The sequence below is a fragment of the Anabrus simplex genome, chromosome 7, assembly GCF_040414725.1.
Source record: "Anabrus simplex isolate iqAnaSimp1 chromosome 7, ASM4041472v1, whole genome shotgun sequence".
In the NCBI taxonomy this organism is placed as follows: Eukaryota; Metazoa; Arthropoda; class Insecta; order Orthoptera; family Tettigoniidae; genus Anabrus; species Anabrus simplex.
The window spans coordinates 340,678,302-340,695,813 of NC_090271.1; the positions used below are offsets into that span (position 1 = coordinate 340,678,302).

A 17,512-nucleotide genomic window follows, 5' to 3' on the forward strand; every position below is an offset into this window, starting at 1 on the left:
CCCTTCTTTGAAATTGAACACAAACTGCCCTCCCTTGAGGAAGATCGACTAGCTTCACAGAGAGAGAGAGAGAGAGAGTGAAAAATAAATTGAAGTATGTCGTGGGTGGAAAATCAGATGGAGTGGCATGTTTATCATCAGGAAGTTCAATGAACTTCACGTCTCTGATCGACTTTTCCCTCTATACCCTACAATTTCTAGAAAGGAAATACTAAGTTTAATTCCTTTCATAACAACATACCTTTTCTGCTCTCAAACAAATGAAAACAAAGTACAGAAACAGAGCTGATGTAGAGGCTGATCTTCAGTATGCTTGGTCTTTGGAAAACAGCATGGTCCGTCCCAGTGATCCAACAACCGCAACAAGTGATTATTAGCCAAGTGTCAAATTTTTAAAATTATTTCTCTGTATTTATAAAGCATCTTTATGTAAATGAAGTTAAATTAAATTTCCAAAGAAAATAAATATTATATGTAACATGCTGCCATTTCAAAATTCTCTTTACTGAATGCAGTGTTATGTTCTGTGGCTAAGGGGTCCGTGGATATGCACGGGATATGCTCATGGAACCTCGAGACACAAAAGGTTTGGGAAACCCTGCTCCAACAGCTACACCATATGAACTGTCTACCCAACACAGCCCAGGAATTATTTCAAATTTGCATGACGAGAAAGAAGAGTTAACAGGCAGATGACTGGAACGGCTTTGGATAAAAGCTTCATGTCATCTACATGGAAATCGTTAAAAGGCCTATAACCATAAATTCAAACTTGCTCGAATGCGAAGCTGTGGCACATCGCTTGTCTAGCAAACAGCACTTAAAAATAAACAAGCACCACTCAATTTGATGCAATCACAACAAACACTATGCCACTGGGCATTGGAAAACACCAAACATAGATGTAGAAAATAAGCACTAGTAAATTACCGTCTCAATAGAGGTCACATCCTATTTATATATTCAGTGACAGTCACTTCATCATATGTAATCAGTAGAACTTGACAAGAGATAAAGATCACAAGGTCATAAGCCCAAAATTACATAATACTTACCAAAATTCAAAATTTTTATTGGAATGCTGGGCATTGTACTTACAGCTGAGGCTTTACTCCTGCGGGGATGGAAAGCGTGTTCCCGGCTTTGACGTGCTCCAACACTTGATTGTTACTAAGCCCTTGGAATGGAAAACTTCCGAATGTGATGATTTCGTAGAGAAGAACTCCGTACGACCAGACATCAGAACTCGGAGTAAATATGCCCAGTTCCAGGCTCTCGGGAGACATCCATCTTACTGGCAACATACCTGAGAGACCAAGATATGAGATAAGAAGAGAAATTATTTCTCGATCCATTACCTCAAAATGTTTCCAAAAGCTTTAGTCAAAGAAGGGTAAAACACGGAGAAAGAGAGAGGATGAACATACACAACATTAAGCATAAAATATTCTGTCGTTAAATCTGCTTCCCACTGACTAGTGACACATATGTGTCATTTTCTTCTATAATCAGTGTGTTGTACCTCTATTGATAATATTCTATATTAAAGTCCAACTTGTTTCTTGCAGATAAAGCAAATGAATCGTTTGTTGCAGAAACAGCACTTCTCCACTTTTTGACACTATAGGAGTTATTAATACTGCCATGATTAATGCACGAAGGGCTACCGTTCTGTGCAGAAAAAACACTTCTACCATATATCTCTGCCTGTCAGTCGCAAATGAAAGTTTCCGTTTTGTGCAGAAAGAACACTTATGCTGGAGAGGTGTTGTTTTTCCTTCACTTGAGCCGCTAGGAAGAGGTGTGAAAAGAGATGAAAATGTCGCGTTTCATATAAATCGATTTATGGAGTTTCAGTATGAGGTAAATCATGTCTTAGGAAAATTCTGTATTGATGGACTGTGCGTTCATACTTTCAAGTTGCTTATTTCTGCAACCCGTCTCCCTGTGTTACCAACTAGACTTGTTTATCCACAAGGCTGTGTTCCATTAAATGAAAAGAAATTAGCAGACATAAAGAAGTTGGAATCTTACATACCAGAAGAACACCATGAGTTTTATAATGAACTGTTTGCATGGACATCATCAGTGCAATAGAAGTGAGAAGCATTGTTCAAATGTAAGAGACTTACATGTTACTTGTATTATATTGTGTTGTTACGTTTTATTTATATTTTGAACTTTGGAAAGGGATATAAAAGGAGTATTCTTCCATTTATTTTCCTATACAATGTGGTCTAATCATAATATGTGCAAATAAGTAAGTCTTACAAATAACTATTAAATAATGGGTTTAAACACTGTATTTCCTCAGTACAAAATTTGTACTTTATTTAATAAAGTTCCTTTTGAAATTGAAATGATGTTAAATCAATGCTTCACTTCCTTATATTCTCATTAATGGTGTTTGTTACAGAAACAGCACGTCTCCACCACTTTCAACAAAGTCTGTAAAGGAACGTATTGGACTAATTTATATAAACAACCTATCTGTCATAGTCATTTCAACAGTAGAATAAGCATAATAAATATCGGAAGGATAGAAATGACATTACACACTATAGACAGTTTTTCCTGTTTTCTGAACAATTTGGTACGTTGGAGAAGTGTCGTTTCTGAAACAAATGATTCAAATGTTAAACAATACACTTATCATTAAAGCTAGGATCTGTATTACATAAAAATAGTTCCTAAATTCTAAAAACTACTTTAAAAAATTCTTTTTTTTTTTTTCAATTTGTAAGTACAGCAAACTCCCAATTATCCCTGTGCAGATTATGCATGCATAGTTCAATGATTAAAAAAAAGCCTGATTTACTGTATTCTGTATTTGAATAAATGTTTTCGTTTAGAATGTGAGTCATGTTTACTGCGGGGCATCATTTCCGCTCTGAAATATTTTCCGTTGTTTCCCATTTTATCTTCAGGTGAATGCCTCGACTCTAACCTCGTAACACGTCCTTGGCCAATTTCCTGTCTATTTCTTTGCCAAACCATTTCGCTAGGAGCTAAATGTAGTTCATTTCCAAAGCCCTTAAAGCCGATAATAAAAGAAAAAGATTCAAGTTTTGTTCTGGGATGGTTCACTTCAGAATTCTTGCCCTGTGCTGATACAAAGTGAAAGCACCACCAGGAGGAATGCACTGTTGATCGTACTTTTCTAGCTGTCAACGTGTCTCAATAATAGTCTCTAACAACAAATGTTAACCTGTATCGCATTTCTTGTTGCTGTGAAGTTACGGGCTGTTTATATGTTCTAAGAAGATAAGAGATAAACATGTAAGTAGTTAGAAGCTATAGGTAAGTTAGAAAAGGGCAAATCTGTAGTAAAACTTTCCCAGGATTACGAGACAGGTATACAAACAGTAAGAGACTTGAAAGAACAATAAATAATAATTAAAAGCTGTTAAAGTTTGCAACCAAAGTTGACAGCCAAGCCCGACTATCCCAGTCTAAGTTCCTGGAAGCTTCACCAGACTCGTGGTTCCACGTGAAGAGAAGAGAAGGAGCGTCTGATGTTAATAGAGAAGGCTGGAGAGTTCCATCACTCGATCTAAACATTGCCGCGGGATTCAAGAAATTCTTGTTCAGGGCGAGAAACTTAGTGCTAGCAAAGACCCTGCTGATGCGTTTTGTGATGAATTTCAAGATTACATAAAATATTATGATTTTCTCCCACAACAGATTTACAATTACAAGTTATAAATTTCATTTTGGTCAGTGGTGGATATATAGTATGTACAATTGCAGCTTAGTAAATAAATAATCCACATTTCCAGCACAATAATAATCTTCTACATTAAGTTATACATTAATACGGGACATGTTTCGTCCTGTTTTAGGGCATCCTCAGCTGTGTTTTCTTGCTATAGATTAAAATTGACACAGAGAACAATGATCCATAAAACACTACATGATCAACAATACTTACATTCAAATGTCTTGTCCATGAGTACTAAAGACTTCAATAAGTCTTGTAAATCTTATCTTCTAATTATGTATGGCGTATATTGCTTGTTAGAACCCGTTATTTATACAATATCACACTTGTCTTGTTTCAAAAATGTTCAACTGACTAGTATATTAAAAATCTTCTTTTGACCAGCATAGACAGAGAGCAGCTGTTAGCACAGTAGGTGGCCGTGAGTGAGTCGGCTGTGGGGAGTTGTGGGATTTGGGCATAACTGATTTTATGGACTTATTTCATCTTCATCAAGTAAAAAAGAATCCGTTTTTGTCCAACAATAAGCAATTCCCTTTCCACCTCATAACAAGTAGGCTACAGATGTTTTCATAGTGCTCATTTACACTTTTACAATACACAAATAGAGAAGAGAAAAGGATTCTGAAGAACAAACATACAAGACTTAAACTGTCATATCTGATGCAGAAAGGGCAGCCAAGGTTTGAGAGAGAAGGCAGATGATGAAAGCTAATTCTTTGAAGATTAAGATTTGATTAAGTGCTCCAATGTGGGCATTAAATATGTAAGTAAACAAAGGATATCAGATTAATGATTATGTATTATATGACTAATCAGCATGCTTAACATAATATGTGCAAAAACAATTAGATGGTGAGGAAGTTGACAGTTCAAATATTAAAGCCAGCTCATTGACAGTGGTGTGCGTGCGTGCGTGCGTGCGTGCGTGCGTGCGTGCGTGCGTGTGTGTGTGTGTGTGTGTGTCAACCGTATGTGAGTTGTTCAAGAGTTCGAATGGCAAACACACTGTACAACTTAGTTCCAAATGAAAGGGCGATTAATATAGTTTATCTGGTAGCTCTGTTTTAATATTATTTGTACCATCCACCAACCCGGTATGCCTTAAGCACTGGAGTTACAATATTTAAAAAAACAAAATACTGTAATTAATGCAATTTATGTAAAAACGATGTGTGTTAATAAATATTTCAAATAAATGGTTTTTAAAACACGTAGCTGTTGATGCCGCTGTTACATGCTAGTGTAAATTGTTGTCAGGGTCCTTTCCAACGTAGAGGCTAAACCATCACAACTCTCAATATACCGTACATAAAAACCATTAATTGCTTTCATCACTATAAAGAACATATTTTCAACATACCTTTCCTATTAAACTTGTAATAGTCGTTCTCGAACATCGGCCTCGTCATGCCAAAATCTCCAAGCTTCACAACCCTTTGGGCGTTGACTAGACAGTTGCGGGATGCAACGTCCCTAAGGACACACAATACACAGTCTTTAACTAAACAATACACGACTTTGTTTTAAAGTAAAACATTTCAAAATCAAACATAACCTCATTACAGTACACTATGAGTGTGACAGAACTAGAGAGCGTACAGCAGAAAAAAAAAAATCTTTATTAACAATTGCTGAAGTGCAGATTATTCTTAATTATCAGCCTCCTTTTCAATGCAAGGGCAAAGTTAATATTTACTGTCTGAATCAGTATAATGCTTGGTGTGGGTGTGCCACCGTTTCTAGCAGAGCACTAGCATCTGGAAAACATACCTTCTATGAACTGGATGTACCAAACTTCAAACTGAACTTCTTCCTCTTAGCACTTTCTTTAGAGCTTACAAGACCAGATATTGCAAATCGCTCCCTTCAAATGTACTTGCAAAATGTTAACTAATATGTTGTTTGTTTCTCAGGTCATCCTATACATCCTCAACACATTCATGGCCTATCCTTGAACCAGTCATTTTCATACATTTTACAAGGTTCCACTGAAACCTTTAAAAACAAATTTAAAAGAAGAACACAGAGAGGAGATAAAAGTGGATGATACATTCTGGAATATTCTTAAAGATAGGTGCACCCAAAATATCCGAGGCAGACCAGTAGATTTCTACAGCATGGTTGCTTATAATACCTGGTGCCGGTATACCTAAAACTTCCATCTTCTCCACCATCAGTCAGTATGACATTTTCATTTTTAATGTCATCTGCAGCTACTTTGTCCTAAGCATTCTCAACTTCTTCAGAACTGTTAAGCCTTTCAAGCTATCAATAATACATAGAGATAAACAAGATCTACAAGTTCCAGTTTGTTCAATTTTAAAATATACTGAAAACAATATATTTATTTCAAAATTAATCACAGAAACTGATAAATCAAAGCTTCATCAATCAACATAGCAAGTTCCTTTCATTTGGATGCTATCACTGGGAAATTTAAGCAGCAATTTGAACCAGTATTCTAGACATGCCAGCCACAGCGATAGCACACTGTGTGTGTGTGTGTGTGTGTGTGTGTGCGCGCGAGTGCGTGTGCGTGTGCGTGTGCGTGTGTGTGTGTGTGTGCGCTGCTGCTGCTGCTGCTGCAGTGAACTTTCAAACACAGCTCCACGAAAGTTACTCGTGCTACTTAGTGTGTTGACAGTTTCTTTCTCTACAAGCCAGCAGCGGCGATGGGCAATTAGGAGTGGAGGGGGATGTGCATACAACAAAAAGTGGGGACGTAGAGGAGGCGTATATAAATCAAAACTCCAAAATGGTAATTTTTTTAATGCTCTCTAGGCGAATTTTGTCGGAGAGGTAAAGGTTGACTTCAGTACGGTATTAATACTTTTTGAGATTACAATTCAACCCTATAAAACTGTCACCAAAGGAACAATATTACACAAGTAATGTAATGTAATTAAAAATCATTTGGTATTTGACTACACACTAAGAAACTAACAGACACTAAAGAGACTGACAAATGCGCTTGGCAGGCAGACAAACTCCTCACAGCAAGTCTCCACTATTTGCCATGGCACTATACAAATCGGTTAGTCATGACTAAGGCTCAGAAGTTTAGGAAAAGTCATATTTTTTCTTTGTCTCCATTTTATTACCTGATTTGATTTTGGTGCAAATCATGTGATTATTGTCACAATTAAGTTATTTTTATTTGTCATATAAATGCATATTTTGGGTACTTTTTGTCATAAGGTCATATTTTGAGTTGTTTTCGTAGGAACGTCATATTTCGGCGGTTTGACGACAGCTGTAGCTGTGCAAAATCATCGTTAACTTTCCAAATGAGAACTAATATTCACAAAACTGCTTTTCCGTATCACATCTCTAGTTAATAGTGATAGTGGAATACTCTGCCACTTCTATCAAGATTGCACAGGAATTGTTTTCCTACAGTTTGTCAGAAAGTCTGGCATATATTAAGACGAACTTTGGAATGATATCGAGTGCAATTACTCTTTTAGAAACTGCTAGGTTAGAAATCCTTGCAAGTATTGAAAATAATGTGAGAAGTGTTAAACTTTCAGCATAACAATCACACGGAATAGTTGGCATCAGTGTAAATTGGAAACTTTAATATGTTCTTAATCGAAGTGTGTGCAAGATAAATGATGTTCTTAGAGGAGAAGGTACAAGTACATTTCAAGATGGGTGCATACTCGACAGAGTGACGTGGTGCTCAATTTAAACTTTAACGCATTTGAGTAATATTAATCTAATCTGGGCTTAAACATTCCAAAATATTTTTAAAAAATAGATTGATTTCTAGTTTTCTCGTGTTTTAAACCAACAATGAAGGGTGCAAACATGTTTTGACTTTTCACATGTTGTGTGATCTGATAATCTTAGTACTTTATAGGTATGTATTCACAAATGTTCGATGAATATCTGGTAAACATGTATATTCAGAAAATTAATATGAAAGAATAAATAATTTAGTCAACAAATATGTATCAAAGGAATTGCCGTTTCGATTTATAACTTATTTTAAAATAGCCATATTTAGATCAAATACTTTTTGGTCATATTTTGCAATTTTTTCGTCATATTTCGTCGCTTTCGAGTTCTTATTTGCTTGCTTATTTGGGATATTTTTAGGTCTTAAACATCCGAGCCCTAGTCATGACGAACGACATTTTGTGCATATTTACGCCAATTTTGTTGATAATTAAACTAAATAAAGGAAAGAGCTGATAAGACAACAGGGCTTGCACAAAGTGTGTGTGCTACCGCTATCAGCAGATCTTAACTCTGTTTTAACGGTAACTATAGTAAGGCTCAGTATGATGTGTAATTCTGTTGCTCAGCGAGTGGAAGAGTGTTAGAAATGTAAGTGTGCAGACGAGGAAATAAAAATGTACCAAATACACAACTCTGAGTATCTTTCCATTGCTCTTGATTGAGTATGACAGAATGTGTACATAATATTTTATACTCAGTTTTGTGGAATCAGACAAAACAGTTTTTCTTTTACAATTTGTACGTGGAGGAACTCACAATATTTTATTGTGTTAAGTGTAAGGCAGCACAGCTGTAAACAGTCTCTGGCAACACCACAACATGCTCGTCAGAAAAGAACTGCACCGAATAATTTAAAAATAATTGCAGCAGTGAAAACTATCACATTACAGTTAGAAAATGATACTGTCTTGATATGTACTGCACCAGAGATTGATCTATTGTCACACTTTTATTCAACAGCAGTTGAAGTTGGTGTAGTAAGAATCAGTTGACCAAGTTTGAACGAGCTCTCTTTGCGTGAAGTTAATTATCAGTTGGGGGTCCAATGTTGCTCACGTCCGCAGGTATTACCTACCATTGCCCTGCACCAGCAACAACGATCAAGATGAGACCGAACTGTCATGATAACCTATATTCGTCCATCAGTCCTTCTAAGGACTATGAATTTCAAACACGGAAGATTGGTCCACAGATCAACATCTGCCAGTTTAACATCAAAGGCATTAGCAGAGCCAAGAGTGAGTATTTATCAAGCATTTTACAAAAGCACTCAGTTGATGTTGTACTACAGGAAACATTGAACAGTTATTGGCAAGGGGTAAGATACCAGGATTTAAAATGATAGCAGCTCACAATCATGCTAAATATGAAATTGCTACTTACATTTGCAACTACAGTTCCTTACCAGCAAGCGATCATCCAACCTATTTCTCCACCTCAGTACAAATAGAAGACATCATGGTAATGAATATTTACAAGCCACCAAATGAAACATGGCCTGTTCCCATTCCCATAATACCTTCTCAAAATAACATCACCCTTTAACAGCCACCACACATCTTGGGGCTATAAGCAAGACGACGAAAATGGAACTAAGGTCTCAGAATGGGCTGAAGTAAACAATCTTGCACTGATATATGATAAGGGAACGTTTCACTCCGGCCGTTGGAAATGTGACTACACACCAGACCTTTGCATTGTCTCGCACAGTTCCTTGCCGTGTTAGCAGACAAGTGCTCAGTAACTTCCCGCACAGCCAGCATAGACCCAGAATCTACCAAATAGGAATTCAGATCCCAGTCACACAATCTACACCCAGACCTCGCTGGAACTTTCAGAAAGTGGACTTAGTTGCCTATGCCAAGTCTACTGATGCCAGCATCAGATGGATTAAACCTGTCTCAGAGAACTACAGGAGGTTTGTCGGCTTAATAAAATCACCAGCAAAAAGAGGATTCCGTAAAGACTATATACCGGGATGGAGTGAAGAGTCCAGCAGACTGAGTAAGGAATTCGAAGAAAATAGCAGCCACGAGAAAGCAACAGAATTACTACAATCACTTGATCTTGCTAGAAAAAAGAAGTGGGCAAAAACTGTAAAAGACATGAATTTCACCCATTCTAGCAGAAAAGCTTGGTCACTTATTCGGAAATTAGATTCCACATCCATAGCAAACAATTATGAATAAACTAACCACAAAAGGGGTTAAAACTGAGCTTAAACCCAACCACAGTTCACAACCTTTTACATCACAAGAGGTCGATCACTCCGAAGGCTGCCCAGTGTGGTCCAGCTACAAGAAGATGGCTCGCTGCATTCTTCAACTCCATACTTCAGTCAGGAAGACTTCCCCCAATCTTCAAGAAGTCAAAAATAATTGCCCTTCTGAAACCAGGAAAGGATCCAACTCTCCCACAAAGCTACCGACCTATAGCTCTACTCTGCGTCACCTACAAGTTATTAGAAAGACTGATACTAAACCGAATAGCACCTGCCATCGAAGCATTCCTTCCAGTTGAGCAAGCAGGATTTCGACCCAGCCGTGACTGCAGTGACCAAGTACCGTCCTTGACCACACATCTGGAGGTTGGTTTTGAGAAGAAATTGAAAAGCGTCTCTGTCTTCTTAGATCTTACAGCTGCATATGACACAGTCTGGAGGGAAGGTCTTATGCTTAAACTGATTAAAGCTGTTCCTTGCATAAAAATTACTACACTAATTGACAGAATGTTAAGCAACCGACTATTTCAAGTTCACTCAGAACACAACAGAAGCAAATTCCACAAAGTCAACAATGGTCTGCCTTAAGGGTCGGTTCTATCTCCTACACTCCTCAACTTATACATCCACGACCTACCTGAAACAGTGTCCCGAAAGTTCATTTATGCAGACGATATTTGCCTTAGAATTCAACGACCCAACTTCGCAGAAGCTGAAACAGTTCTTAATCGAAACCTTGAACTGTTGGATGACTACTTTCAAAGATGGTATCTTCATCCCAACCCACAGAAAACAGTGGCATCTACATTCTATCTGAACAACACAGAAACAAACTACCATCCAAGGGTATTCTTCAAGGGTCATGAACTACAATAATGTGCCAATCCCAGTTACGTAGGAGTAACATTGGATAGGTCTCTTACATACAAAAATCATCTGCAGAAAACCGCCAACAAACTAAAAAGTCGTAATAACATTCTCCAACGACTGGCTGGAACATCTTAGGGAGCGGATGGAAACACATTACGAACAACATCTTTGGCTTTGGTCTATTCTGCAGCAGAATACTGCTCTGGTGTCTGGCTTAACAGCGCTCACACACAGCTAGTAGACTTACAACTTCGCCAAACCATGCGGATCATAACTGGTACACTTCGTGCTACACCGATCCAATGGTTACTCGTACTCAGCAATATAGTACCTCCACATATCAGGAGATAGAAGGCCCTTTATAAACTATGGACCAGAATGCTGAAGAATGAACATCTACCTGTTCATGAGGATATCAGACAGAAATGCACACGCCTTAAGTCTTGCCAGCCTGCTTGGAAGACTGCAGTGAAGATAACATCCAGCGGCTTCAACTCCACCTCTAAATGGTCAACAGAGTGGTCTTTATCCCCACATCGGGCAATAGCCACAAAGCTGGCAGGCTTTGATCTGCCGCGCTGCACCTGGAGTAGGTAGAACAGCATTTACTTTACACACCTGGGGCTGGTGATTGTGAGGAGGTTCGACAAACAATGAAACATGTAGTGCAGGAATGTCCACTACGTGCTTTCACTGGCACCATGGAAGACCTCAACTCAGCAACACCCGAAGCAGTGAAGTGGGTGGCGGGTTTAGACATTCGATGTACATCACTCGCACTCAGTGTGTACATATGAACTGCCAGAGTTGAAATGTTGTATGGCTTTTAGTGCCGGGATATCCCAGGACGGGTTCGACTCGCCAGTTGCAGGTCTTTCTATTTGACTCCTGTAGGCGACCTGCGCGTCGTGATGAGGCTGAAATGATGATGAAGACAACACATACACCCAGCCCCGGGCCATTGGAATCAAGCAATTAAGGTTAAAATCCTCAACCCGGCCGGGAATCGAACCCGGAACCCTCTGAACCAAAGGCCAGTACGCTGACCATTCAGCCAACGAGTCGGACACTGTCAGAGTTGATAGGTGGATAGTGATGTAAATATGTTGTTTTTTCTTCTTGTTCTTTCAAACTTTATAAATTGCTTTGACTATATAGATATAATTTGTATTTACTTTGTACTCATCTTTCACTGGTTGTGTAAATAGTTTATAGGTTGTCATTATTCATCATACGCCAAATAAAAGAAATAAAATTATCAGTTGTGTGGTTTCATATTTTTCATACTTCATTTGAAAAGTTTTTGATTTCATGTTGTATGTATATTTTTCTGTGTTGTAATTGAATACATTGTTATAACCAAGATTTCGGTATCGGTTACAGAGTGTAGTCTGTAGTCACTGAAAAATGAAACCAATTTTAAGTAGGAACAACTAAGTGGAGTGCAGCCAAATAAAATCTATTATCTTACAATAATGAATACTTTGTTTGTTCATACAACTCGACAAAATACTGCATTAATTCTTCCTGTTATAATTAAATTTATATTAAGTTATTCACACGTTTTACATTTTATTTGAGAGGGCCTGTGTTTTTGTTTCGCCGGCCCCATGGTGTAGAGTTAGCATGCTTGCCTCTTACCCGGAGGCTCCGGGTTCGATTCCCGGCCAGGTCAGGGATTTTTACCTGGACCTGAGGGCCGCTTCGAGGTCCACTCAGCCTACGTGATTAGAATTGAGGAGCTATCCGACGGTGAGATGGCGGCCCCGATCTAGAAAACCAAGAAAACCGGCCGAGAGGATTTGTCGTGCCGACCACACGACGCCTCGTAATCTGCAGGCCTACGGGCTGAGCAGCGGTTGCTTGGTAGGTCAAGGCCCTTCAAGGGCTGTAGTGCCATGGGGTTTGGTTTCGTTTGGTTTGTGTTTTTGTTTTGGCAGGCAGCCCTTTGTGCCCCAGCTTACAAGTTCTGATGCAAAATTGTTGAATATTAACATAGTTCAAGGTACTTCACCATAGCAGTACTCAGGAGCCAAGGTACGAGAATTACAACATAATCTCTCTGAGCTTCAGAAGTACACCCCCCACCGTGCTCACTATTGACACCCTTTTCCTGGATACATCAAACAATGATTACAAACCTGTGAACATACTTCAGCTCCGCTAAATAACCAAGAGCCCTTGCTACATCCAGTGCCATTGAAGTGAGCTTTTTACTCGAGATTTCATCCGATTCCTCAAATATTTTGTCATTCACTAAGTGGCGACGGGCCAGAAGGAAGGTTTTCAAGTCCCCTGCAAATAGAAATGTACATCAAATTTCAGTCAATCACCATCATAGCACACAACCAGCCTTTTGTGGTGGTTATTCAAAGATACAAATTTGTAAAGTACTTCTTAATGGTACCAATGAAGAGCAATGATGAACAGAAGCATTTGAAATGTCGATCTTCAGAAGAGCACCTCGCCTTTCATGGGTAGATCATAGTGTAGTGGCCAGGACTGAGGATCGAGCCTCATCTTCTTACTTTCAGAAACTAGCTCACTAAAACAAAGCAATAAACTCCACAACCCAAGACTGCCAACTAAAATCAAATGCATAGAAATCCGTTGTAGCAACTACGGGATATAACGAGAACCCCGTTGTAACGACAAGCTTTTTTATGTTCCTGCAAGATTCCTACATTAAACTGTTCAATAGCCTTCAGTTACAAGAACCTTTTCACTGAGTCATCCGTTATAAGAAGGATTTTAACGCGTTTTATTTTCCCGTATTGCTATTTATACACTTCAGCATAAAAAGCTAGCAAAACACTATGAATTATTTTTGTCTGCGTAACTCTTGATACTCCACAAACTAAACTACGGTAAATATTTGTACATTAGTGTGACCGTTTTATGCAATTAGATTATAAAACCTTCCATGAAAGGATCGACAAAAATTGCAGCACAGGATCTCTTGCAAACGATTTTATTGCCACCATTATACTGTCGTTCCTATCAAGAATTCACGTGAAGCGGTAGTTCTTTTGGATGTCATAAACTTGGTGGGTTGTTCAACCTGTTATGGCTACGCATTGTCGCAATGAAGAGTTCTTTATCGAGCTGTTATTATTGCTGTCAAAAATCGTCGTTCCTTGCGGTGTGACTGAATCTGATGCTTTTATTAATTGCTGTTGTACGCGGAATGAAATTACTTCTTGTGTTGCTGAAGTCGTGATTTCCTTAGTGTGCATGTCTAAAATCGCTTTCTGTGCAAGATGTGAACAGACTGTGGTATTGTTTTCATTAATGCTTTCGCGGCCCGTACTTAAAGACATGATACTGTACAGGCTTTTGGGCTTATGCCTTGTCAAGAAAATAAGGTGAAATTCTTAACGTTATGCAGGGAACTGTGCTCTGCTTCCTCAGAAGAAATCTCGACTGTCCACGAGAAAGGCTTCTTAAACAATGACACTTTAAATTTGAACGTTATAATAGAAGTGGGAAAAAAAGGGTAGGTTCATTCGCTACCAGATGGCCCCCAGGCGTGGCAACGCTAGCGTTCGAAGCGAAAGCCGACCGAACCGACACAATCAGTATAAGCGGTTCACATAAGGTGTTTGTGTAACACGTGACATTGGCAGGTGTATGGCATATGAAAGATCTGGCGACGAGGAACGTACGAATTTGGAAAACACCGAGATGAAATAAGCATAGTGAAGGGCTGGCAATCAGGTATTACAGCCGGTGTCCCTACAACTGTATTCAAATTTAGAGTTGTGAATGGAAACTTTAAATGCAAATGGAATATTAACTTACATTTTGCATGGTGAAACATTTTTAATCACTGGTAACTGATCTCTTGTTTGAATTATGCTGGTGTAAACTACCCACACAACAACAGAAAGAAATTAGATATGAGGCCAAAAAAAAAAGATTAACCAAAGTAATTAACCACCAGAAAAATAAACCAAACAATAACTCTACACAACACAAACAAATCAATACCTAAAAGAGAAAATAAAAAATAACAATCTCATAGTTACACAAGCGGACAAAGGAAATGTTACCGTTATCTTGGACAAGGAAGACTGTGTCAGAAAAAACCACCAGTATTTTTCAAGAAGGAAATTACAGAACAATCATAAAAAAACCACCCACAGAATACAGAAAAATCATAAACTTTTACTTAAGAACACTTCATTTATACTCAGTGAACAAGATTCCAGCAAATTAATAAGTATGAATCCCAAGCTTCCAACAGTCATGGCACTCCCTAAAATCTATACAGAAAACACTCCATTAATTTTAGATCCAACCGTACCTATAAATTAGCACAATTCATCCAAAAATTTCTCAAAAGCACTATGTCCTTCAAGCAAAATCTGTTAAAAACACATTAGATTTTTGTAACAACTCCAAAAACCTCACAATTCAACCAACCATTCATTAGCATCCTTGGACATCAAGAATATGTAGTCGAGTATTCCTTTAGATGAGACTATTTCTATTAAACAGAGTAACTTGTAACAGCATAGTAAACTAAGTAGACTCAAAATAGAGAAATGTATTAGTTTGGTTAAATTTATGTTCAATAATATTTTTTTTTAACGGGATAACGTATCATCAAAACGGCCTTCCAATAGGATCTCTGGCGTCGGGCATTATGGCAGACATTCATTTAGACTATCTGGAGCACACACATCAGCAAACTGGAGCACATTTTCTTCTGGACAAGATTTGTCAATGACACCTTCACATACCGCCAAACCATACTAGATGAGTTAAACAAGTTGAATCCCCAAATACAGTTCACACTGGAAGCAGAATCTAACCGTTCTCTAAATTTTCTAGACTTTAGAGTTATAAGAAGTCAACACTACCTTTATTATGATATATATACAGGAAGCCTACACAAACCAACAATACTATCAAACAATTTTCAGTCCATACTCATCATCATCATCATTATCATCATCATCAGCCAATTCTGTCATTACATGATGTGGCCTCTTTAAGTTGTGAACTCAGGTAGGTCTTAAGCAGAACTTTCCAGGTGGAACGGTCTCGAGCAGTTCTCTGCCAGGTAGCACCAGCTATTCTCTTGATGTCTTTGCCCAGCTGTCTGGCGGTCTTCCTCTAGGCCTTTGATGATCTCTTGGACTCCATTCTAACACTAGCTTTGTCCAGCTGTCATCTTCCCTTCGAGCAATATGTCCAGCCCATTGCCATTTTAAGGTGGCTATTCTCTCAAGAATGTCATTTACTTTAGTGATTGATCTGATATCATCTTCTCTCTTCTTATCTTTCCTTGTAAAACCCAGCATTGACCTTTCCATGCCTCTCTGCGCTGACCTATACTCTGCACGGCCTTACTTCTAAATTGAAGTTTTGCAAAACAAATGAGCATCGCCTTCCTTCTGTTGCCAGCGAGAACAGCTGATGCAATACGACAGCGGTAAACAGCCCTTTTAAATTGTAATACAATACTCAGAAAAACTAATGAAAATGGACTGAAAACAAATTCACAAGAACTACACTTTCTAACAATATCTGGCACTAAAAGAAAATGAGGAAATAACACATCACTAACGGCTAATGGCTGGCACAGTAAGGTGGGTATGGCCTACAAAGGGAACACTCGACTGATCTCAGAGTCACTGGAACCCTCCAACAATATGAAAAACGCACTAAATATTGAAGGAAAATGCAAAAGATCGCGAACCGTACTGAATACCATACACGCTGAGCGAGATAGGTTAACCACATGGCAAATGTAAATATAAGAGTTGGCAACTAGGTTTCAAAATCGAGCTCTGGCGATATAAATCGATATGAATGGCAGCTTCGGATTGGTTGGATGTCTATGCTTCAGCGCATAACCACCAGACAGAGCCAAAATCTGCTAAAACGTCAATTTAGAAGTAGAGCCGTACGGAGTATAAGTTTCCCTTTCGTAAATTTGTTCAGTGTCCAAGTCTCAGAGCCGTAAGTCAGCACAGGTAGAATGCACTGATCATAAACTATTTTCTTCAGATTTACTGGAATATTTGATCTGAAGACAGTCGAGTTTCTTCCATACGCCTGCCATCCTAGCTTAATGCGTAGAAAAATTTCGGGTCTTATATCACCTTTCATATTCATCAACTGGCCAGGATAGACATATTCATTGACCTTCTCTAATGGCATGTTGTTGATGTTCAGATTTCTTGCTGTGATCCACTTGTTGGATATGACTTTTGTTTTGGAAAGCTTCGTCTTCAAGCTGCCTGGCTCACATTCCATGGCAAGATCAGTAACTAATGTCTGGAGTTCGTCATTGTCATTTGCCAATAATGCAATGTCATCAGCAAATCTCAAGTTGTTAAGCCTTCTGCCAATGATCCTTATACCCTTTCTTTCCCAATTTAACTTCGACATTGCCATCTCCAAAACAGCTGAGAATAGCTTTGGAGAGATTGGATTAGCTTGTTTAACACCTCTTCCGATAGGGAATTCTGGAGTTGCTTCACCGACATAAAGGCTGAAGAGGTTTTGTAGATGTTGTTGAGAACACTGCTATAACCCACCTCAACTCCCTGCTCATCTAAGGCTTGTAAGATAGCTGAATGGCTGATTGAATCAAGTGCCTTTTCAAAATGGGCAAAGGCTATGCACAGAGGCATCTGGTATTCATTTGCTCTGTTAATCACTTCACACAGAGCCAGAATGTGGTCCATTGCGCCAAAGCTGCTGCGTAATCCTGCTTGTTCAACTCGCTGGGCTGAGTCAAGGGCAGAGCTGATTCTGTGTAACAAGATCTTCATAAAAAATTTGTACAAAACAGAGAGCAAGCTTATAGGGCAATAGTTTTGGATATTATGAATACTTCCTTTTTATGCAATAATACTATCTTTGCTTTATTCCATGATGCTGGGATTGAAGCATTGTGTAAACAAGAAGGGAAGATTTTAGCTAACTGATTTACTGTT

At 38.6% G+C, this 17,512-nt stretch overlaps 1 protein-coding gene across 1 annotated transcript in view; it reads right to left on the reverse strand.

Annotated features, from left to right (window-relative positions):
• Nucleotides 1–17,512, reverse strand: part of LOC136877165 (uncharacterized) — a 753,414-nt gene that overhangs the window by 20,565 nt on the left and 715,337 nt on the right. Inside the window, exons 19-21 of the mRNA XM_067150977.2 lie at nucleotides 12,701–12,854; nucleotides 5,085–5,197; nucleotides 1,099–1,306 (exon numbers count right to left, since the gene is read on the reverse strand). Coding sequence (XP_067007078.2) covers nucleotides 1,099–1,306; nucleotides 5,085–5,197; nucleotides 12,701–12,854 — 475 coding nt within the window. The remainder of the gene's footprint in view (nucleotides 1–1,098; nucleotides 1,307–5,084; nucleotides 5,198–12,700; nucleotides 12,855–17,512) is intronic.